General features: G+C 39.3%; 1 protein-coding gene across 4 annotated transcripts in view; it reads left to right on the top strand.

Moving 5' to 3' along the window:
• Positions 1-24,565, top strand: part of ZMYND11 (zinc finger MYND-type containing 11) — a 108,293-nt gene extending 83,728 nt beyond the window's left edge. For all 4 annotated transcript variants that reach the window (XM_026103096.2, XM_026103106.2, XM_026103125.2 and 1 more), the window contains 11 exons: positions 4,517-4,594; positions 5,026-5,118; positions 6,621-6,708; positions 8,192-8,247; positions 8,917-8,994; positions 9,549-9,667; positions 11,533-11,740; positions 13,740-13,808; positions 15,950-16,222; positions 17,332-17,517; positions 22,192-24,565. In XM_026103096.2, coding sequence (XP_025958881.1) covers positions 4,517-4,594; positions 5,026-5,118; positions 6,621-6,708; positions 8,192-8,247; positions 8,917-8,994; positions 9,549-9,667; positions 11,533-11,740; positions 13,740-13,808; positions 15,950-16,222; positions 17,332-17,517; positions 22,192-22,314 — 1,371 coding nt within the window. In that variant the 3' untranslated portion in view covers positions 22,315-24,565. The remainder of the gene's footprint in view (positions 1-4,516; positions 4,595-5,025; positions 5,119-6,620; positions 6,709-8,191; positions 8,248-8,916; positions 8,995-9,548; positions 9,668-11,532; positions 11,741-13,739; positions 13,809-15,949; positions 16,223-17,331; positions 17,518-22,191) is intronic.
• The last annotated feature ends 278 nt before the right edge of the window (positions 24,566-24,843 follow it).

Below are 24,843 nucleotides of genomic sequence, written 5' to 3' on the forward strand. Positions count from 1 at the left end.
CTTAAATACTTAATTCAGGGGAGTTTTAGATGCTAGCTGTCAATCAAGATTGTTTTGGTTAACATAAAATACAAGGAAGGAAGAGGATATGGAGACTGGTATTGGCTTATTTTGGGAGTATCATGGAGGAGAAAAATTCTCAGGAGTTTGTTAGGTGACTCTGATACGCTGGAACGTATGCCATAAACAAGGTTTGGCATTATCACACAAATGACAGCTATGAACTGATGGGCAAAAGGAGGGGGGGCCATAGGACTTAAGACTGGCGCCCCGTGGTTCAGTGTGCACACCCAAGTCTGCTAAGGCTGTAGTGCTCTGCCCCCTTCACCTGGCAGCCGGATGCACCCTTGAATAGAACAGGAAGCCAGCAGAATTAGAAACTGCCTAGGGTGCATTTAATAAAGTAAGAAGGAATTTGCCCACACCAGTGAGAAAACTGGGAAGCCTCCACGCAGAGCCCCCTACTACCTTCTCTGTGCACGTGGGACTATATGTGATTCATAGGGCACTTCTGACTCGGAAGGTGCTCCCTGCACAATGCAGATAGAAGCCAACTTACGGATTCATCTGTAGCAACTTCAAAAGCACCTAAGGGGCTGACAATTCTCCTGCCTAATTTAGCTGTGTATGTTCTTGAAAGAGATATATCTGTCATTAAGCAACGGTCACTTTAATCCACCACTCAGCTGCAGCCCGCGCTGAAACGGAGCTCTTTGGTGTTTGTGTACACATGGCAGTTGAGAGAGGAAGAGAAAAAAAGTATTGGTTAATAGGACACTCTAAGGGAAACCTGTTTACATGGAGAAAATGTAATTGAAACGTTTATATTTAGCCAGAATGCTGGCAGTAACACCTTGCATTTCTTAGATCTGCACTGTGCAGTTTCTCTATTTTCTTCTCCTCAAATGAGCAACTGGAACAACTGCAGCCTAATGATACTATCACCCCGGGAGCTGGCAGCCCCATGCTAACCTGGGGTGGAAGGGATAGTCCCTTCCATCATAACCAGTGCTGCCGCAACACTGAGCATTTCTTGGAAGTTTCCCTAGTTGCTGCTTTCTTTGGATAGTTCATAAAGTCTTGTAAAGAATTCCTGTGCTATGAACACATCAGAATTGCTAAATAAGTCACACCTGCACAGTGCAATATATTGCAGTCCTCTTTAACAGCTAAGCAATATTAACCTGGAAAACCTAATGCAAACAGCAGTCCAAATCCAACCTGCAGGTACTAACTTCCAAGAAATAGATGTGCCACAGAGAATAAGGCATATATAAAGTATTGCCTGCACCTTCAAGCAAAGAATTAGGTTGGAGTCTTGGCCTTGCTCCTACATCCACTATGTACACCACGCCAGTGCTTTTTGGTTTACCATGATTCAAAGCAGAAGGGTTGGAAGTTTCTATAAGAACTGGTGTGACCTAGGAATTATCCTATATTAAGATGCCATATCCTAGAAATAGAATACCTACAAGTATAAAGATCCTGATGTGTGTGGGACCTGGATCAAAACTTAGTAGTCTCCTCCTAAGAAACTTGATACGTAAACAGAAATTGTAGTAGCATATCTTAGTAGATCTTGCCACTTTTTCAGACTCACAGTCCACCATCATTGTTTTCCTTTCCCCAAAAGAGGAAATTAAAAGACCTAATTTTCATTTATACTTGCTTCTTTATCACTCTGGCTATAAAGGGACCTTAAAGCAGGTATATTTTCTTGTGTCAGAGCAAGATAATTAGATTTTATGAAAATTGTTTCCCCTATCTAATATTATCCATTTTCTTGCTTTAAGTGGCTCTATTTTGACTTCTCTGAGAACACTATAAAACTTTAAAATATATATTAGCTTTTTTTTAAAAAAAAATACACATTTTCCATCCTAGCTTCCAAACAATATATAAGTGGTACCCTCTAAAGGGCTAATCTTTGTTGAAAAGTGAATGAAGTGGTTTGATTACCACTTGATTTCTAAAAAGGGTGAGTAGCCTTGCCGTTAAGAGATATTTTGCTGGCTCATAGGCTTTGATTTCCTAAATTCACTACCTTTCAACCTTTAGTAGAGGAACCTGGAGATGAAATTTTTCCTAGAATAAATCAGTTGAGGGAATTGGAGGGAAAGTGGGAAGTTGAAGTTTGCCTGAAATGGCAAGTTAATTATATCATTTCTATTGGTGCTTAAGTTATATTAATCGCTGACATAGACTATGATAGAAAGCCAGCTATCTATCTTTTATTAAAATCTGAGGATGAGACTGTAAACCATCTATCTTAACACAGTATCTTATAAACTGTCTTGCTCACCAAGGCGCAAAAAAAAGGTTCGCATGAATTCTGTGATACTTCCAGCAGATGATAAATTCAAAACCATGTCAGAAAAAGAGGCGCAGAAGGACTAGTCTGTGCAAGTGAATTTTACTGTGTCCTAATGAGTCTCAGTCCGTTAAAGTGCTGTGTCATTAGCCAGCATACAGCACTCCATCACCTAAAATGACAAAATGACAGCAGTGAGTTCATAATGCAGCAAGTTTAGTGCACATTTGGGTTTCCATACAGTAGCAACGTTGACTTATGCAAACCTGAATAGGGGAAATGAGGCAGAATTCACATTCTCATGGCAGACAACCTGGAACGTGAATATACAGAAGGCGATTCACAAACACAGCACAGAAACCTTTTAAGAGTAAAATTCTTACTCATTTTAGGATTTGGAAGGAAGATCTGGGAACCATTAACAATGTGAAAATAATGTTTAAATTGGATATAAATCTTAGAAAGACCTGGTGCCCTTTCCACAATCCTCAATTTTGACCAGTAGTAGCAGAGTCCTGCCAAGAAAAAGCCATTGCGTGGACAGTAGTGTCCACATAGATCCATGAGTATTGGGCAGAGGCAGCTGCAAGTACAGTGTATACCATGTTACAGTTAAATAGAAGTATTTCAGCATAGTTCTGTAAAGATGCTGTTCATGCTGTTAAGCAGTGAAATAAACACCTTCAGCTGTAGTGCTGCAAACAATTTTGATTTACTTTAAGATTGAGGTAGTAAGTCCTGAGATGTATAGGCTACGCACCTGCCATAGCACCAGGGCCAACATCTGATTGCCAGTGGCTTCAACATCTTTCAGAAGGAATATAAGCAGAGGAGGCTCAATCAAATCCTATGCTTTTTTTTTTTTTTTTTTTTTTTTTTGGTATTAATATGTAATTTATAGTCTGCCAAGTAAATACATGAAAATAATTGCTCTGTACATAAGATACCTGCTCTCTCTGTATATGGGACTCAACATATCTGCTCCCTCAACATGTATGACTCTCTCAGAGTCATATATGAATATTTTAGTAAAAATAAAACACTTGTAGTAAGGAATAGTTCTTAAGTCTCATACGTCCCTTAGCTACCTGTTAGGAAGTGGTGAACTGGATTCTGCTGCTTCTTGTGCATCTTGACGTTGTTTGCTGAGCAGCAACCAGCTGCACAGTTGTGGAGATCTTGCTGGAAACTGTCATAACTTGAAGAGGCAGGCGTAATCAGAGCCAGCTCGGCCCACCGAGTCTGCGTGGAGGTGAGGCATGAGAAGGGGAGAGCTCAGCCTGACGCTCGACCCTCAGAGCATTCAGAGAGGCGAGAAAGAGTCAGCATTTTTGCTAAGAAGTACAGGCAGTTGGAAATCTTTGGAGGATGATAAACATGGAGCCCACACTGTTGTTTCACTACATCTTTATTTTGGAGAGCCACAGTGGGCAATAGCAAAGAGCAGATACCGTGTTGCAGTTAGCTGTTTTAAGGCAAAGAGCTGAACTGCGAACAGCCGCTGTGGTCTAGCCTCGGTGATGCTGGTTTGCAACCCGGACCTAGGGGTTCACAGCAAGCCAGCACCTCTGTACCGGCACGATTGCTCTATGGAGTGTTTCCCGCTAGCCAGCACTGACCTCGAAGGGTGGCGATAAGTCTCTATACTAGTCCAAGATGAGGATAAAAAATTCTGGATCATGAACTGCTGGAAAGAAACACACTGTATTCCAGGAGCTGGCTTAGGTTTCGTGAGGGAAGAACCACAAAAACCAACAGCCACTATATTTCCCAAGCAGTAAAATGTACTCTGAGTTTTTACTAGCTAGAGCAATCCTGTATTTGAGTTCATCCTAGATCGTGTCTGTTTGTCTAGTAAGCACATAAATCATGTGAGTGAATAGCAAAGACTATTTTTTTAAATCATTTCTTATTTTGTAGAAGATACTAATGCATTGCTAATAAATAAACTACTAAATACATTTTAAACTGTTCCCTAAAATCGCTTTCTTCATTACTTTATTCTAATGAGACACCTTTTTACATGGGAGTTTTTGACAAAGTATTATTGACATATGTGCAAATTAAAATCAAGCCTAAACATCTGATAAAATGTGATGCAAAGTTCCTTTTTCAAAAAATGTTGTGACACAGAGAAGATTTTTGGTGAATGAATTTTCAAGTCAAGTTTAAAATTATAATAATATGGAACTCTTTCTTTAACAGAGTATCAAGAAGAAAAACACAAGTAAACAAGAGATGAGCACATACCTGCGATTCATAGTCTCTCGTATGAAGGAGCGGGTGAGTCAGAAACAGGAAAGTTTACCAAAGTGTTGGGTTGCGCTGTGGCAGTTGCATTGTGGTTGGCCGTGTGTGGCTGTGCTGGGAAGAGGGTACAAGAGGGTGTTATTTCCCCTGTCATAAGCAGTTTGTGTATTTTGACACACACTTATCATGTCTCATTATTCAGATCAGCTATCATTCTGGCAGGAGTAGTTTATCCCATGGGCCCGTGGATCCTCTGAAATGGGCATTTTTCAGGTTTGAGACACATGGAGTCGGTCTCTCTGTGGGTGTCCACCTGGCATGTCGTTGCAGGTGTCAGAGCCAGAATCTGGCCTTGTGCATTCCCCACGTGGAATACTCCAAACAGTTGCATTTTTTTAACATTTTGTTTGTGTTTTAAGCAGATTCTAAATGCAATAACTTGAACTATCTCATGGTCCTTTCAGGCTATAGACCTAAACAAGAAAGGGAAGGACAACAAACACCCAATGTATAGGAGGCTGGTGCACTCAGCTGTTGATGTTCCTACTATACAGGAGGTAAAGTGACTTGCTTTCTAACTTTCACACTGTTTATGGTGTCTTATGACAGTGAAGGTGAACCTTAAGGACTAAATCACTGATCCAGTTTAATTCTCTTTATGCTCAATATTTCAGCATTGTTTCCAGCATTGAATACAGGAGTTAAAAATTTCAAACTTTTCTCTGTAAGTAGGTAACCAAATAAAAACATTTTGAATGTTGCTGAGTATTCAGACATGGAGTACCCTCAATTCCTTTTTCACTAAGGCTTTCACTAAGACCTCTGTGTAGTTGAAATTTTTAGGGAAAGTACCCTTTATTTAGGTCATTGAATATCGACTTGAGTGCCTGTGTTTGCATATTTAGCCAAATGTGTTTGACCATATTTCAATTTTAGTCATTAAGGCATTATGTAGTTGTCAACTTTATAAACACCTGAATGATTCATAAAGAGCCAATCATTTTGTTGATGGCAAAAAAGTAAGACTCACTTAAAACATGTGTTTTGTGTTAACTGTTCCAAAAATAAAATACTAGTAAATATGTTGTCCTTTTTTTCTGAAGTGAAGGTCTGACCATGACTCATATAATATATCAACTACACATGACAGAAACAAATAGCATATTCATCTTTTTCATGACTGCAACTGGATTGCTGTGACATGTTATAGTGTATATTGCCCTTTACAACCATAGTTGTTAAGAGCCTTTTTTAAATTATTATGTTATTGAAACACATGGATAAACAATAGATATATTGCCAGTCTTGGAGACCACCACTATTTGTTGCTGTCCTGGAGTAGTGGCAACACTGGTAGTACCTGAAAATACGTCAGGCCTTCCTGCCCCTGTGTCACCTTCACCTGCTCCCACACAAGGTCTTTTTGGCCTTGATAGTATGCCAGAAACTGGTGATATTTTGTGTGCTGTACAATTCATATAGGTGCTCTTAACAGAGCACACCTGAAAATACTGTATTCCTTATCAGAGAAAAGAATGTAGCAAGAATATGCGCTGCATGGCTCCCTGTAAGCTTTTTTTCTGAGTTTGGAAGACTAAGGCAATCTGCCTCTATCAGAAAACAGTGACTGTCAAGTGAAGATCCTGAAAGCAAAAAGGCAGTCAGCACTGATTTGAAACTAGCATGTATTTTGAAGGTACAAAATCTGCACCTTGGGGAATATATCTTTATTTGTTCTGGGCAACATGATATTCCATCTATACAGTGGAAGTGAATGCAGCTACTCCAGATTTACCCTGTTATAACCAAGAGAATTTTTCAACCTAATCAAACAGTAAAGCAGCTATTTTACTTCTGGGCATTGCATAAATGGACCAGCACAGCCAGTGTTGAGGTACTGACAGACAATGTCAAAGAGTTGTAAGTATTCCTTTGGTACGCAGGAAAGGCAGTGACCAATCTGGCTTGCATAATGCAGATTCCTGTGAAAGCCTCTCTGCATAAAACAGGTACAGCACTTTAGCAACATTTTCACAGTCCTATGTTTTCTTTTGTGTAGAAAGTCAATGAAGGAAAGTACAGGAGTTACGAGGAGTTCAAAGCGGATGCTCAGCTACTTCTACACAACACCGTGATTTTCTATGGAGGTAGAGTGCTACATTTACTACTTCCACAATTTGATTTATCTTTGACTGTGGGAAATCACAAGTTCAGAATTAAATTTGGTGTTTGGTAACCTTAAAGGTGGATAAGGTCAGTCGAGAGCCCTGACAAATCAAAGAATGAGCTGCAAGAGGGCTTTGCCTCCTACAGAATGTGTTATTGCCCACCTACTATACAACTATCTCCATCCTCTCTGGCTAAACTTTCAGTGGGAATTTGCACCCTTAGCATCCTATTTCTTTTGCAGCCTAAGTCATAAGTCAGTCCAGAAAGCAGATTTCTGCCAGTATACATATGTTGTTCTAGGGTGGAAAGAGGTCTGCTCTCTGATTTTCTGTGTCAGCAGAAGTATAGACACACACACTTTTTTCCCTTGTGGGCAATTATTTCCCATATAGTCACAGCAAATATAGCTACAGCCAGAATAGGGGTGACCTGCTGGTGCGGTGTGGAGGTATGGTCATCAGAGAAGATTAATGTTGGCTACCTACATTATAAAATTGGCCAGATGCTATCCTTTGAAGAGACCCACTGCTACAGAAGGGATTACTTAGAAAAAAATCAAGATAGAGTTACTTCAGAGCAGGTTGATGGAAGGTGGGGAACTGTGGGCAGTCAAGCGAGGGTATACCTGTTCTCTGTTTGGATTGCTGAGGCGACATTTGTTGGTTTGTAAGGTTTGAGAGCTAAGACACGTACAGGACTTGAAAAAAGTGCCTTAAAAGGGATTCTTGTTAAGTAGTGAAAGTACTGCGTGACTCTTTGGTATTGTGGAACAATCTGATTGGAAGTGAAAAACACCACCAAAACATGTAGCCTACAGAAGCTGCAACCAGGTTCAGTAACAAGGTTCTCCTCAGGCATCATTTCACAAAGGACGTGGTTCTCCCACTGCAGACAGCCCGTGCCTGGAGCAACGGGAGGAGGGGGCATCGGTTCTGTTCGCAGTCTCGGGAAGCCCACATTGCAGTTGGTAGGGAGAGATGTGAATGTGCTAACAGAGAAACACGCAGGAGCAGAGGGAACTGTGAAGCAGTCTGTGAAGCAGCTCTCTAAGCAAAAATTTTTATCTGTTTTATTTGTTTTGCTATAAAATGGTGATAGCAGAGAGCCGTGGTTTAGGACAATTGCAGTGTATCATTAAGACATTAGCAGAGAAAGAAATAGTGGATTCATATTAAGAGCAACCCCATGTCCCTGCTGCTGTTCCACAGATGTATGCTTATTGCGTTGTTTGGCTTAAATGCTCCCAACAGGGTTTTTGCATACAAACATGAAAGAGCAAACAAATACAGCATTGATGGTTAGAAATTTTTAAATGGAAGGGTTATCCAAGAAGCTGAGTAATGTTTTGTACTTTCAAGCAAGGCAATTATAGCATGAAAGTCATAGCAATGACAGCTGCAAATTTTTGTGAGCGCTATGATCATACTGTGGTTGTTCATAGTATTTATTTTTAATTTATAGCGGACAGTGAACAAGCTGATATAGCAAGGATGCTTTACAAAGACACGTGTCATGAAGTAAGTAGTACCCAGTAACCAAAGTATAGACAAGCTATTTGATTTTCATATCAGAACCTAAAAAAGTGATTTTTCATATTACAAAAATAAGGGTGTGAATTTTCTTGCAAACTTTCTCTTGTAACTTTCTAACAGCCAATTCAGAACCCCTTTTTTCTTTTTTGGAAGAAAATCATTTGGAAAATACCTAGATTCAAATTTTAATTTTGAAATAATCTAGTAACACATAGCTGGGCTAGAAATAATTGTACTTATTGATGTAAATTGAACCTGAAGTGAGATTTCTACCAACTTCTGTTATTGGCATTGAAAAATGAAGAGACAGAAAAATGAAGTTACGGGCAGCTGTCACACTTGCTCTGTTTGTACAATTAAATTACTTCTTTCAGAATGTGCTTTAAATATTTAATGAATTTAAAGAATTATTGTTTGTATTTTAGCTTTACTAAATCCTTCCTCAATGTTCTAAACCATGAATAATGTTTCTGCAGCTTATCTGTCATCCACTCTCAGCACACCTGTTTCATACCTCTAGTTTACATGGACAGAAGTAACTCCACAAAATTAGCAAGCAGGGCTGAAAAATGTTACTACTTAAGAGAGAGTGATGCCATTGAGGTCACACAGATAGGATTTTTTGGACTTATTTACCTGTTTTTTGTTTTGCAGCTGGATGAACTGCAGCTCTGCAAGAACTGTTTCTATTTGTCAAATGCACGACCTGACAATTGGTTCTGCTATCCTTGTGTATGTTGCTGACACAGATTTTTATTTGTTTGCTTTTCTGTAAAAATACCTGCAGTTTTGGTTTTACTCATGCATTGAATATTCCACTTAAGCTTGTAAGTAGGCTTGTTTGGAATGTATGGTTAAGACTCTCTAAGCCTAGATATTTTCCACATGTGAAATGTTGATTGAAGTTCAAAGCAGTAACAATAAGTGTAATAAAACTTGGTTATCAGGCAGTTACAACAGTCTCACAAGAAAATAAGGAGCTTACAGAAATAGAACTTTACTTCTGGATAAAGCTGTAAAGACAAGTTTAAATTTGGGGATGCTTAGGATCTCTGTTTTCAATAGACAGTTACACCCTTTTCAGACATTGTCTTTTTTTGACTTCGATCCAAGCAATACATCTAACAAGGAAATATTTATTGTAAGAAGATAAAAATGAAAACAAGCACTTAGATATAAACAGCAACCATATTCTTACGATATTAGTATGCTGTTACCATCAAATATTTGTGGGAGAAATTAATATAATACTTCATATCTAATAATAAATACAACATTTTTTCCAGATACCTAATCATGAGTTGGTTTGGGCCAAAATGAAAGGCTTTGGGTTTTGGCCAGCCAAAGTCATGCAGAAAGAGGACAATCAAGTTGATGTTCGCTTTTTTGGCCATCACCACCAAAGGTAATTTATTAATTCCATGTGCTGCTTTTTACAAACAATACTTAAACAAGTTTATCTCATCTGTGATGTTGTAAATCCTGGCTGAACTAGTTGCCAGCATTAGAAAGACTGAGCACTTAGCCATAATTGTTTCAGAAAATTTGAAGCTCGGTCTAACACATTCGAAGTTGCCAGGTGGCTCAGAGATTCCATTTCCACAGTTGCCCTAGGGATGTTACCTAATGCTGTTTTAATTAAAGAACGCAAATGAACTGCTGTCCATAGGACTTTTTCTTCAAATCTGTAGCAGCCTGCTAATCCAGGCTGAGGCAAAAATTGGACAGAAATGTACTTCTACTACCAGATGTGTTGGCTTTGTATAATGTTCTCATCTGAGCAGGCACGCTGCAGTTTTGTATTTTAGTAACATAATATACATCACAAAATGTTTCTGTGTTATTGCTAGAACGTTGACAGAACTTTTGCTGCAACCTCGTTTGCAGTTTCAGAGAATAACTCTTTCCATGAGAAACTGCGCCCTTGGAGATCAGGGTTTACTTCCATCTCCAGCAGTTGTTTTCGTGCTTGGTTTAGCTTTTTGGGAGGATTATAGTAGTGTTACTGTAATATATATACATCAGTTCTTTTGCCATTTGATTTATATGCCTGCGTGTGAGGAGATGAGACATTTGCAAAGCAATTCATGGCTGTTAGGAAAGTGGTATATTCTGGTGCCTCCCAAAAAGGCTTTGAGAATTCAAAAACAGTATTTTATGAAGCTGTTAATTTAAATGGCTTTTAACATAACTTGCACATTATATAATGTTTTTTCATTTGTTATATGATCTACCAAGTAGATTTTCTAATAAGCACAGAGTGTGTAAAGGACCTTTATATGTGTTGCAATCATAGAATGATTTATCTTGAAATAGTAATCTGTTTGCAAATGCAGCTTATCTCATTAGTAGTTTTGACATTAAGTTCTCACAGCATCAAACTATTTAATAAAGCAACGCGACACTTATGGGATGAGGTGCCTGCAACTTTACATAAACGCGTGCTAGTAGAAAAGGCAAAATATGTTTTACTAGAGTGTCATTGCTTTGTTAGTGTGCTGGACTTTAAAAACGAAAGGCCAAATTCCCAGTTAGTATAAATTAACATCGTTTCTTTGACTTCACTGAAATGCTATTTATATTACAAGAACTGAGAATCTGGCTGCAGATGTTTAATTTATATTTACTCTGTCATGTAGATGTGCATGGCAGTGACTCTTTTTCTTTAATATCCAGTGCTGCTTAGTGTAACCTTTCAAAATGTCAAGAGCTGCCCATCTAACTCTGTGAGGACTCTCTGAAAATATTTAAGAGGACAAAGTACCTTTGGAACCAAGTCCCTGGCAGGAATCCAGTCCAAAAGAGTATGAGTTCAGGCCTGATAGACAGGGGCCCAAACCACAGAATATCAACGTTCCAAGTGATAACTTGGTTAAATTCCTTGACAGTTATAGCAAAGAGGTCAAGGGCTAAATTGGATTAGCAAATGAACCTTCAATAAGGATGTTTTCATGTCCGACTCTGGGCATTTAAGAAGAGAGCAGGCAGAAGATTGTACTGCTGTTGGCTCTGTGTTTTTTTGTGGCTCATTAAAGACAAAAGAGAGATTTTCAGTCGTAGCACCAACAGCTGACAAATCTTTTTAAGAACTTAAATGTCTAACTATAGGTGGCCTGTTTTTTCATGTTTTTTCATACAAAAATTATCATAGGAATTGTCAGTGACTGGGCCTCACTGAAACTCTGTCCACTTTTGAAGTCAGTGTCTCAAGTTAAGTTTCTCCATGTGCATTTAGTGTTTCTGAACCTGTCTGTACCATGTATTCAAAAGGGCCTGGATCCCTTCAGAAAACATTCAAGATATCACAGTTAACATCCATCGGCTGCATGTGAAGCGCAGTATGGGTTGGAAGAAGGCTTGTGATGAGCTGGAACTGCACCAGCGTTTCCTTCGTGAGGGGAGATTTTGGAAATCAAAGAATGAGGATAAAGGGGAAGAAGAGGCAGAGTCTAGTATCTCCTCCACCAGCAATGAGCAGGTGAGTGCTGCCACAATGTGTGCAACTAGTGCAATTTATTAAAGAGTACAAAAAATCACAGAGTTGCAGAATGGTTGAGGCTGGAAGGCACCTCTGGAGATCATCTAGCCCAACGCCCCTGCTCAGGTAGGGTCAGCAAGAGCCATTTGCCCAGGACCGTGAATGTCACTGGCAACCTGGACAGATGACATACATCGAGTTAAAAGATGACATATATTGGGCTACTTTACTTGTAAATTAGTCTTGTGCCCTGTCTTTTATGGTGACAACAGGAGGACTCAAAGGCTTGTTTTTCCTGTGTTTTGTAGCTTAGGAAAAGCAAGAGTATAAAGTTTTTTTTTTTCCTAATTTTCTTGGGTGACTTCTGGGCAGTTTCAAGAAGTTTGTCACCTGTAGCCCCTTAATGAAACAGACCAAGATTTCTAAAGTTAAATAGGCATGTTCCTATTAAATGTCATGGATATCAGATGGACTGCAACACTGCCGCCTTGGACACCCATCAAGGGACAGCCCTATAGCTGTTCAGACTTTTCGCAGCTGGAGTATGCTCACTTTGGACTATATCCTGCGTTACAGATCCCTGAGTAACACCAATCATGCATGACATTTTCAGCAAGTCCAACTAAAATTAAGTGTAAACATTGCACTTTAAGAGCATGTGACAGCAACTGACTAAAGTAACTCAAACATAATTCTGCAAAACAAGAAAATTAATATTGCTTTAAAAAAGATTAAAAGCAGGCAGGCCCAAGATATAAAACTTTGCATTTCCAGTATGCATCTTCCCTTATCAAAGCTGAACCTTGTTAGTCATTCATTGTCTAAGTGTTATGTATTCACTATCACTGACTTGGCAGGAAGATTATAATAGCTTGCAGGATGCTTCTCTGTATTTTTGGCAGCCTTTTCCCTGGCAACGTCTTCTTGCCTCATGTAAAACCACCATCCCCTCTCTACGTCTATATTTTAATAGATTAGTATGTTTTGACCCTCTTCCCCTGCCCTTCGGTCAAACAGTTTTATCATCCAATTTGTGGCAAAAAACTTCTTGCTTAGAGAACTGGATGCTGTTTTAAGGGGATGCTCCATACCAAACTCTTATCTTTTCAGCCTGGTTTCAATAGCAAACCCTTTGTAGCCCGTTTGATTTAATGCAGTGTATGCAGTCATGCAGCAATACAGAATGAATAATATTCTGTAATATAATGATGTTCATGAAAGGTAACAGAGACATTTTCCCAGTTTTTCAGAAGTATTAATCATAGGGTTTATATCGTCCATTTGCATATCTTCTATTCCACCCCACTTGCTTAATTGTTATATCTGTTTCACTGGTTTCCCAGATACAGGAACTTTAGAGTAGCCGTCCAGCTCAGGGCTCTGAAGTATCCTGCAATATTCTGTCACTAACACTAGCTAGTACTGGATGTTTCAGAGAAAGAAATAAGAGCTTTGCTGTAAACAAATGTAAAATAATATACCCTCCACTTAGATCTCATCCTTGTTCTGATGGTTAGAGATGGGCTTTTGTTCTAAAGCATGAAGTTTAATACTCTCCAAGTGTATGGCCATAATCAATTATAGCAAGTGTGAATAATCTTGTTATCTTTACCCATTTACTTTCTCTTTATGATCGTTGCTGCTTTCTGGCTTCAGCAAGATCTGCTGCCTAATTATGGGTTGCTGATATCAGAATTTTCTAGAAAACAAGAGTTTGAATTTTTGTGTGAAATGAAGCAAAGAATGGTTAAGGTAAATACATACTGAATGTTAGAACTTGTTCATTAATTTTGCCCATTCATGGGATCACAGTCATCACTGACAATGTAGAAAGTTTATGGTATGCACTTCTCATTTAGGAAAAGTATTCAGCTTTCTGTTTGCTAAGTTAAATGACAAATAATCCCAAATAGAAGGTACATAAAGCACTCTACAATGAGTGCTGCTCATCTGAGCTATTGTTTGGAATGATCCAATATTCTTTTCATAATGTTCACAGCTGAAGGTTACTCAGGAACCAAGAGCAAAGAAAGGACGACGTAACCAGAGTATGGAACTCAAGAAAGAAGTAAGTATACTCAACTACTGTGTTTGTAGAGTTAGCAAAATAGAAAAAGTCTGAAATTGTCGTAGACACTTTGGTTTTTGTCACCTTCTACTTACTTTACAGTATTAATCTTAGAAGTTCCAGCACCAGTAGCTTGATCCTCCCTGCTAACAAACGTAATGATATCTGCCACATGCAAGCCACTGGTATCGTTATGGTAATATTCTGTATCGTGAGTAAATCAGCAGTCAGCTTGTAACTTTTTTAGAACTGACAAATTCAAGCTAGTTTAATAAGTCTGTTGAACTAATAAACAACAGCAGTTAGAAAATACTTTTATTTTACAAGATAAAGGATATTAAATTCATAAAACGTCACATCCAGATTTGCCCATAGAATTTCCTTTCTTGTCTATCCAACTTCTGCAATGAAGGAAGTGGGGGAAACAATAGCCTGTGATCATTTAACTAAGGGACTGTGTTATTATGCTTGTACACAAGGGGGCAGTTGCTGAGACAGCCATAAATCTAGTATTTCTTAACTTTTGAATATTTTCTGCTGGCCTTGTTTCAGTGCACAGGCTGAATGCTAAGAAAAACCATAACAACTGGTGAGGGAAAGTTGAAAGAATCCTTTCGATTGGAGAGGGCTAAGCAAAGTCCCTATAAGCTACTTCTGTAATTCCATGTATCCCAAAACTGCATATGATTAGTCATTGGATTAAAAAAAAGAAGAAAAGACATGTTTACTGTTACACATAGACACAGTCCTGGGAACAGAACTCAGGACCCCACTACAGAGGAGGCTTCAGGTAGTTCAGCACCAGAGCTATCTGGGATGAGACTGGTGCCTGAAGGACAGACATTGTCAATTCTCACGTCCAGGCTTCTGTGACCATGTTATAGCTGATCCTACGGGGCTGGCTCAGAACTGCAGGTTTCATGAGACAGCAAGACACCTTCATCGATGGAGTTAGTAGTATACCTACCATCTTTCGTGACTGTAGCTCCCTGGGGCATGGACTGTATTTAAGTGCGAGATAGGAAGAGTGCAGTCTTCCTCAGACTATGTATAATTGAGGATGTCTTGTCATTTTTAGTGTGTTTTCTGTCAAGCAAATGCTGTGATTTGCTTCATATATTTATGTCTTAACATTTGCCGTCTTAGCACGGCTCATATTTGGTCAGTGATCCAGAAGTCAATCAAAGCGATATATTAAAGAGCAATTGGTTGCAAAAGGGAATACACAGTCAGGGTTTTGATCAGCGTGACCAGTGCCCCATCTCACAGACAAGCACAAATTCCAGTCCCAAACAAGTCTAGTGTCATACGGACTGTATGCTTTGTCTCTGCCCTGCTAAACAAGCTTTAAAAATATAAGTTAAAAGAAATAACATTCCTCTGTGTCTTTGGACACTTAAAATCTCAGTAATAGTTTGCAGGGATATTATTTCTATCCATCTGTTCTGAAGAGCGGGAACAATTGGTATTACACTGTAATAACACAGAGAGCTCAATTCAGTACAGTACACTACAGTAACTATGATTTCTTTCTTGATAACAGTGTAATTACAGAAAGCTTCTGTGGTTATCCAAGTCTAGTTCTGTTATTAGAGGCAAGATTTAGACGCTCATTAGCCTTTCATCTTCAAAGCACCTTTGAAATATTAATCAATCTTTGCAGCAGCTCTGTGAAATAAATGGAGTATTATAAACACCAGTGCAGCCTGTGAGCCCAGAGTAAGCCCAGAGTTTGCCAGCGTAATTCAGGCATGTGGGCTGCACAGCTCAGTTCCTTCAAGGAGAACGGCAGAGGGAAAAACATGCAGCGCCTCGTTAGTAGTGCCGCTGGGTTTGCAGCGAGTACTGTTTGGGAAGTGAGGGTGGTGAAGTTAGCGTCCTGGCCCATCCGCACACTTTCTTTTGGAAAGCTCCTAGATGGAATCAGAAAAGCCTGACCAGAGAGCCTACCCAGCTTGGTGATGGTCTTCCTCAGATGTCCCATTAGCACGAAAGGTCTTCAGCGGACACCTTTCACATTCATTGTGCCGGTACTAGTCAGCTACATTTTCTCTTTGGGGTGAGCTGAGAGTTACCTTGTTCTGAGAGTTACCTTGTTCTGTTTTGATATCTGGATTTGCAAGTTTGTTCTTTCTCTGTAGGAGCCAGAACCTGAAACTGAAGCGGTAAGTTCAAGCCAGGAAATTCCCACAATGCCTCAGCCCATTGAAAAAGTTTCAGTCTCAACTCAGACCAAGAAGTTAAGTGCCTCTTCTCCAAAAATGCTGCATCGGAGCACCCAGACCAGTAATGATGGAGTATGTCAGAACATGTGCCATGACAAATACACCAAAATCTTCAATGACTTCAAAGACAGGATGAAAGCTGATCACAAAAGAGAAACTGAGAGAGTTGTGCGAGAGGCAGTGGAAAAGGTACCACTTATCAAACACCACCTAAACTCTGGTTTGGGGGGGAGGGAGGGGAGCAGGTCACATTCTGTTTTGCTTTTGTAATATCTACACTCAAGGAAATGAGTAAAAAAGCTTTTCCAAAAAGACTACATTAAAATAGTCCTCACTGCTTCTTTTCAGGCCATTTCTGTACCAATAGACCTTAGTTTAAACCAAAAGTCTTGCTTTTTTTTGTTTCTAGTCCAGTGAAATCAATCTGTGATGCAAAAGTGAAACTAACTGTTCATTCATGATTATCTGTTTCCAAAGCCTTTGTGTCCATTGTCAAGTGTGGTTGTAAATGATAGTATCGTTTAAATGCTATTTATAAATAATTCTTCTTTTGTCAGTCTTTTCACCTAAGTGTTGAATAGATTGGCTAAAATTTGTTTGAATTATCTCATTTAATGATGGCAGTCTAAAAACTAGATGTCCAAGTCTGAGCTGGTCACCTTTGGCTGGAGAGAATAGGACAATGCAGAGGATGATTCATCTGACCTATCTTAAGTACCTGTCTTAAGAGGAGATGAATTTCCTCCTGCAGGAAAGGACCATGAAAGGAGCCTACGGTGTTTAGATGTTAATCCTTTAGGATTAATGCACCAAACTTCTAGATGTCTGAGTTAGGGCAAATGAATCCTCCTCATTAGGAATTTTAAATGGTGCCTCTTGTGGAACTCAGGGGCATTCCATTCTGTATTTTCCATCATGCCCTTGCTGTAAATTTATATATGCAGCTGTGGATTTAGAACGGGCAAAATCTTTGTCTAAGATAAATACTTACATTTGTGAAGTGATCATTAATAAAATATACATGGAACCTATGTAGCTATTTTTATAATTGCCTTGCAGAGTAGAACTACGATGGCATTTTTGTTGTGAACATGCATTTTCTGATGGATGAACATGTTTATAGATGGAAGTTCTGTTATAACTTTAAAGGAGGGAACTTTCTGTTTTCTAAATTGGAAAAATCTCTAAGCGTGTGACCTCCATCCACATCACTAGTAGTATGTAGAAGTTTGGACAAGATGCAGTTATTCCAATAGCTGCCCATTGATTTGATTTTCTGTCCTTCTTTTTTATGCCAGCTGCGTACCGAGATGGAAGAGGAGAAAAGGCAGGCTGTAAATAAAGCTGTGGCCAACATGCAAGGAGAGATGGACAGAAAATGTAAGCAGGTAAAGGAGAAGTGCAAAGAAGAGTTTTTAGAAGAAATTAAGAAGCTAGCAGGCCAGCACAAGCAACTGATTTCCCAGACCAAGAAGAAGCAGTGGGTAAGCATCAAGAATTTATTACCAGTGAATAACTGGAAGTGTATAACGCAGACTGCAGGCCACTTGAAGGTGATTTCTCCCTTACTTTTGACTGTACCCCTCTTTCACTGGTCTCTCGGTGTTAAGGTTTTCTCCTCCTTCAAATTATCACTTTTAGATTTTCTTAACCTCCAAATTTCTGCTCCAGGTTCTGATTACTTTCCATCTTCACTATTTACTGTTAATAGCACCACCTTCTTCAGTCCAACTGGATGTTAGCATCAAAATGTTTGTTTCCAAATATTGCTATAATCATGTAATTGTCCTCCCTATCAGACAGGTTTTGCGTTATGTTCAAATGCCTTTGATCTCAAGTCCTTAGAGGGTCCAATCTCTGCCTTCATCCATTTGGATTCACCTGCTAATAATGTTATAGAGCTCTTTAGGCCTTTTCCTCTTTTTTTTTTTCCTGTGTCTCTTTTATGTTCCTGTGTATATAAGACATAATTTTCTAAAATATATTTTCCCCCCTCTATGCATCCCTTATTCAGTCCTTAAGCTCAAATCTGCAATAATGCCTACGAAAAGCATGTTTGTCTGTCCTTTAAAAAATGAAGACACCTAACTTACCGTTCTGTTACATGCTACAAACTTTTCCCTGCTTTTTCTTTGTGTTTTATCTCTTGTATTTTCTTTTCAAGCTGGAAGTGTGTTTTCCCACATGCTTGTACAGCATCTGCTCAAGAATTGCAATTATACTGTGCTGCTGATCTATAATACAATATGGCTGGAAACTTTGTTACTCTGAGGATCAGTGAGCCTTACACACATTAAAAAAAACTTTGCTATTTCTTAGCTGAATTTCATAGAACAAGGAAATGAAGTTATTGATTAGGAAAGTACACTGTGTTGTAATCACTATCAGTAAAATCCAGGAGGTTTAGCGTAAGATTTTCTGCTCATCTCCTGGAGCTTTGATTTTGCCAAGTGTGGCTGAGAAATGTGCCGGTGCCTTACCACAAGATGGCACGCTGCTCTGAGCCGCGACGGGCAGCCGCAGTCCCTGCTGTCGCTGCTGCCTGGGGACAGTCAGCTGTGTCTCCGTGCAGCAGCACAGGTTTTCCTTCCACTGCAAACGGCTGTTCAGCATCATTGATTCTTGTTCTTACAGACAAAACTGCTCTGCAGAAGAGTAAAAAAAATATTAAGGAGAGACAATAGGTTGCTATCACAGTTAGAAGTGCCTTGGTATTTTAAAGAGAAAAAACAAATACTTCAAATGCCCCCGCTTCTGTAGAATTTCATTTCTGTTCCTAGCAGAGATTTTTCTGATGGTGGTGATACTGGATTGCTTGGGTCTCGTAGAGAATACTTCCTTGTGTAGCTACCTTTACAAACCAGAGAAGTTATTAAAGGGCCAGACTTAATCAAGTTACCACATTTAATGAGTCACCAGCCCATGGTGTCTTCATGCATGCTTTTCTTTGTGACACTTGAGAGAAACCAAATCAGCTTTGCCCACAATAAAACTACATCAAATTAGCCCTCTTCTGTCAAAAGTTAAGAGTACACATGTGAACTGTTGCCACCATTTGGCTGATATGCAGTAATTCAATCTCAAAAACTTGATCATGAGTCTGTGCTCTTAGCTAGAGTTGTTTTTGGAAGGTTTATGAAAGGTACCCTCCTGAGACTTACTGCAGTTTGTTCCAGTAGGTCTTTACCGTGTCTGTAAGCCTAATCAGAGAGTGCCGTGGTACCACGTCACTGCATCATGTGCATAATGCCTCTTTCAAAGCAAGAAAGTTAAATGATATAAAGAGCATCCAACAGGCTTTCATATTTCTGTGGCTCCAGAAGTATCTGCCACCGTAAATGCATACATGCCGTAGGCAGCAGGTTTCTTCCGTGGCAGGAGAGGGAGGGTGAGGACAAACCCTCACCGGCAACCTGGTGGATCTGCCTACCAACATGCAGCCTCAGGCAGCTGGAATCGGTCCAGTTATACAACTCCCTGGTAATGTTTCCTTTGGTGGTACATGACAGTCCCTTGTGTGTAATGCCGCTGTTGTATGCTGCTGTTATAATAATGATACCTCCTTACTAAAATCTCATGTAATTAACACATACTAAATGAGTTTTAGTGGCTTTGCTTTTTAATTAGAACCAGCAACCTCTGTTTTTTTTTTTTTAATGCAGATGTCTAGGCTTGGGAATACAGCTGCTATTATTCATGCTATATTTATATTTTTCTCATACCTGAGCAAAAAAATCCAGTCAGGATCAAGGGATCCTTTTGCTGGTGCTGTGTAGGCACAGGAGAAGGCATGCTCCCAGCCCTCAGGAGCCTAACGCATAGCTGAAGAACCATGTTCTCTGCTCCTCTAAATGGTCACGGTCCCCTTGACTTAACAAAATTCCACTTTTTATTCCCTCAGAGAATTTAGATTTAGTCCAGATACCTCAAATGAGTAGCAAACAAAAGAAATGGAAAGGCAGGGATAACGGTCATGAGATTTTGCAATTTAATGGCCTACGCAATTCAGACTAGAGTGCTGGTCTGGATATGTTTCTTTTTAAATCTCTTCTGCTTATTTTATTTGCATATAAGCTGTATTTAAATTGGTGCACAGTCCATTTTTAATTACTGCCTGTTTCAATAATGTTAATGTGTATATTTATTTGAACTTGCAACAGGTTCTGTTTTTAAGTGAATAAGCATTGTCCGTGATGCGTGCTGTCTGAAACAAATACCAAACTATTGATAACATGTTTAGAAAGAGGAAAATACGAAGAAGTGGAGGCCTGAGGCTAGCTGGCGTTTTGTCTTCTTGGCCACATGTGCTGGTGCTGGTTTAGATAACACTATATGCTCTTTTTGTAAGTGGAGATTTACATCCAACACTTATGGACAGCATATGTAAAAGGAGCAGCAGGATAGCCAGATCAGAGTTGTCTGCTTCTGTATTAGCCTTTTTTTGATCTCTCCAAGCAAGCAGATGTAAACCTGGTCTCCAGGCTGACTCCCTTGCTGGACGTAATTGAGACACATCTGCTCCACGCACCTTTTCGGCAGATGCCCCTAATGGTTCCCACAGGCTCCTGGGCAGCCAGCTACATGAAAAACCAGGAATACAGCTCTCCAGAGGGCACTTGTTTGCAGATATTGCTACAAATAAAATTCCCTGGAGCTGTTATAAAAAGAAAATGGAAAGGTTCCCTTTGCATGCAGCTAGGGCAGTCCCTTTTTTGCTGAAGTAAATAAATGGTTATCAGCTTAACTAAGGTAAAAGGTTGCTTTTGTGGTTTGGTTTTGTTTTAAGGCAGTTGGATTTGTTTTCTCTATTTTATCAACAATGCTGTAGCTGGACGGGACATAAAAAGTAACTTTTGCCCAATTGTGTGGTTCGATGGCAGCCTGCACAGACCGTGCTACACCTGTCCCCAGTCCTGCAGTAGGTGTTGGAGACTGCATTCCTAAAGGTACTCTCTGATTTTGAGTATACCAGACTCAGAAAGACAAGTCTGAGATCTTCAGATCCTGGTTTTCAAGGGTGCTAGGTATAAGCAGCTCCCGTAGCAACAATGCCATCCTACTTTACAGCATTTTGTGAGAATAATGCTGTTGTAGTGCTCCGAAAAGGGGTATAAAACCATCTGCAGAAAGGGCGCGTTACCCGTGTGGGTGCCATACCTCCTCATTGACCATCAGTAGTGTTGACCAGTGTGTTGATTCCTTTTTTAGTTCCTCAGAGGGTACAAGTTTATTTTCCTGGTAGCTCTTACAGCTACCAAGAAACCGGGAGTTTTCTGCATGTTCCACAACAGGCATTCTCTTTACCATGGGACTGTCCAGAAATGGGTATTTCCGCAGAAATCAATGCAGCATCTATTCTTTCAGGGGGTTTGCACTGCACTGGCAGGCATGATAAGGCATAAGAGCCCACTTAGCCAGCCTGTGCAAGTCAAGTCTTCTCTGCTTTCCAGAGGACTTGAAGGAAAAGGTACTTTCTTGCCTTTCTCAGTAGCACCGATGTAGCGTGAAGTTTTATTTTCACCAGATTGCAGCACTATCTGCCAGTCAGCTCTCCCCAGTGCTGGTACTCTCCTTGCAGACCTACCCTTAGTTAGCTGTAAGAAAACACTAGGTAACAAATCCTTGTTTTCTCCACAGATGTTGTTGTTGTGACTTTTGAGACTTTCCTAACCCAAAAAGATCTTTCCCAGCAATCTCCAGAGAGCTCAGGCTTGTAAAGAAATCTCAGGAGCCCAGGTGACGTGACCAGATTTTCAAGGTTGCTCAAAACCTGTTCACTCCAGGAGCGCCTGTTGATTTATCACAGCTTTTAGGACACAGATCAGGATGCTGTTATAGAAATGTAGAGTAAAAAAAAGCCGTTCTTGCACTGTGGGGTTGAAAATCTGAGTCTGCTTCCCTTTGGTATCTTAAATGAGAGGTGAGTTTTTAAAAAGAAACGATCCAGACTCTGGAAAATATGCAAGTATTCTGCAGATGTGCTAAAGACTGCTGCTTCACTTAGTGTGAAAAATGCCATCCTGCATTTAGATGGCCCTAGCGTGAATGCACAAGAAGCGCCTCTGTGCCGATGCGCCCGAGAGCAGGTGAGAAACCTCGTGTGTCTCTTGGGGGCGATCCTGCAAGGATGCTAATCCCAGCTTGTTTGTTCCCTCTAGTGCTACAACTGTGAAGAGGAGGCGATGTACCACTGCTGCTGGAATACTTCCTACTGCTCCATCAAGTGTCAGCAGGAGCACTGGCATGCCGAACACAAACGTACCTGCCGCAGAAAAAGATGAAAGATCTGTTCCTCCCCTAGCAAACCACCCCGATGATTGCTATTCTCAGACACAGCGGTTTTTGTTTCCAAGAAGCCAAAATTGTTTAGAATTTGCTTCCCATTTTGCACCAGCCTTTAAACACTTTTCGTAAAAGAAATTTTGCACAGTAATTTCAATCTTCTGTTTAATGCTCCTCCAAAATTTTGTCAGCAAAATGAATTTAACATCTGTGGGAGCAGGTTACTTTAAATAATTTTAAACTAGAGGATTTGTTGCATTTTCAGCAAATTTTAAAACATTTTTAGGTTTTACAGAGATTTTAATCTTTAAAAACAGCAGATCTAAGAATAAAAAACCATGCAAGTTTAGCAAAAGGAACATTTAAAAACTAGATCTGAATGTAAGAACTATAGAACTGTTTCAGAAAAAAGAAGCATACTACCTTGATGTAACGTTTATTTCTTAACCTTGTTGAGCTGGTTTTGTTCAGCTTAATTTTACTGTTTAAAGGCATTATCTATTGGTTATACCAGTGGGTACATGATTGAATTTAGGGAACAGGGTTGACACAGCAGGTGCTAGTCCTGCGTATTTTTTCTTAAATATTTCCCAACTGTGTTTTATTTTCATTATTTCTTTTCAATATATAACTTTTATAACAAAATATTAGCTTTGATCTTGTAGTTTAAAATCACAGGGGAACTGGGGTAATCTTTTACTGAGCTGGATCTTAGAGAAAAATGAATATTTAAATTTTGAAGTTTGCACATTTCATCTTTGTCCTAACATGAGTGCTTGTAACAAGAATAAGAAAAGCCAAAAAAAACTACCTTTATTCATACACGGAATTATGAGGCATACAAATTTCTTTATTGCGTCCCCCTTCAGCCTCGCCAATCCAACGTCATTTGACTGCCTATGATCTGGTGTCACCTGGTCCATTGTAACTTGATAACAAAAGGAGAAAAAGCACTTAAGTTTCACAGAAGCCGTTATGTTTGTAGTAATGGGTCATTGCCTAATAATGAGCTCCATCACTGTACTCAGAATGAAGAATACTGCATGTTAATTTTCTTGTATTAAAGATGCCGTGATTTGTAAAAAGTCTGTATTTTGCGGAATGTCTGGATTAAGAAGCATTACCAATAGGAATGGATCGATAGTTGAAAAATGATTTTTTTTTGTTTGTTTTATATATAGATATATGAATTGCATCCATGTTCAGAGACAATTTTTTAAATAGATGTAAAGCTTACTTAAATAGCTTTTCTTTTAAAGTGTCTCTCAGCATTTTAGTTTCTTTCCAAGATTGGTCTTAGACTGAGTCATATGCCCATTAATCATCCAGCTATTTTTTGAGAAGTTAGAGGAATAATTTGTAAATATTTATTTAGATCTTTGATATTTATTGAAAGCAATTACATGATGGAACGATGGAAGCTGAAGAGTCAGGAGGAAAGCCTTTAAAAAAAGTTTTCTCTAGGATTTGTCAGGGTCATTGTAAAGATTAAAATATAACCAAGACTTCTGTGAACTGCCATTGAAATCCTGATCTTTTTTACTTACAGTGGTGATATAAGTTAATTGACTAGATACTGCCAAATAATGCCCAGTATGTTGCAGAAATGAAGTGGTCAGTTGATTTGGAAACAATAGTAGGTAGATGGTAACTTGTATTACCACAGCTACATTATTGCCTGATAAATGTGTAATTAACTTTTGTCGCCTCTGTGTTGTGACTGTAAAACACTTCACAACTAAAAATCAATCTTGTTCGATTACTTTACAAGTTCCAAAAACTTCGATCCACCCCTATGAAAGCAAGTTATTGTGGAAATATTTTTGGTGTAAAATCATTCCAGAATATGTAATATTTAACTGATAGCTGCATGAAAGTAAGATTCGTGTTACTTTGGCTTTTTTGTCTCTGTTGACACGGTTGCACATTTCCAAGTTACTACAGCGTGAAAACTGTGTGTTTTAAAGAAAAAAACAAAACAAAAAAAAAAAAGATTGTGGCCTGGTTTTGTATAAGTTTTAGGTAAAATTACAATTGATTGTTTTAGGAATCATGATTTAAAATTAATTTTTCTGCAAATCATAAAGCTATATTAAAGTGTTGAGCTTAGCCACTATGCACATTGTAATTATTCATTGTGGCTGTCCAGTTTATGATGCATTCTGGCATTTTGTAAGCTGCTCTGACTAGCAATATATAGAGTCATTTAATGTGTTAACATTGGTTAATAAATGTATTTAAAAAAACCTCGCTGGAAGCGTCCCTGTTGTTTCTGGCCAGTTGTCCCACGATCCGTCCGTAGGCATGCCTCACGCTGCTATTTTTACTTTTCCTCACTGAGAAAGCTTTACAAAGAAAAAGCGTGCCTTAGAAAAATTCCCTCGCGTGTTTTTGTTGGTAGTAGTGGTGCACAGCACCTAGGGGTTAGCAGCTTCCCCGGGTGACCTGGTAGAAAAGAGACTTTTTGGTGAGCGAGACGTCTCGGACTCTCGGTTGCGGATCGCCTCCGGGCACGAGCCAAGACGAGC

The sequence above is a fragment of the Dromaius novaehollandiae genome, chromosome 2 (genome assembly GCF_036370855.1).
Source record: "Dromaius novaehollandiae isolate bDroNov1 chromosome 2, bDroNov1.hap1, whole genome shotgun sequence".
NCBI lineage: Eukaryota > Metazoa > Chordata > Aves > Casuariiformes > Dromaiidae > Dromaius > Dromaius novaehollandiae.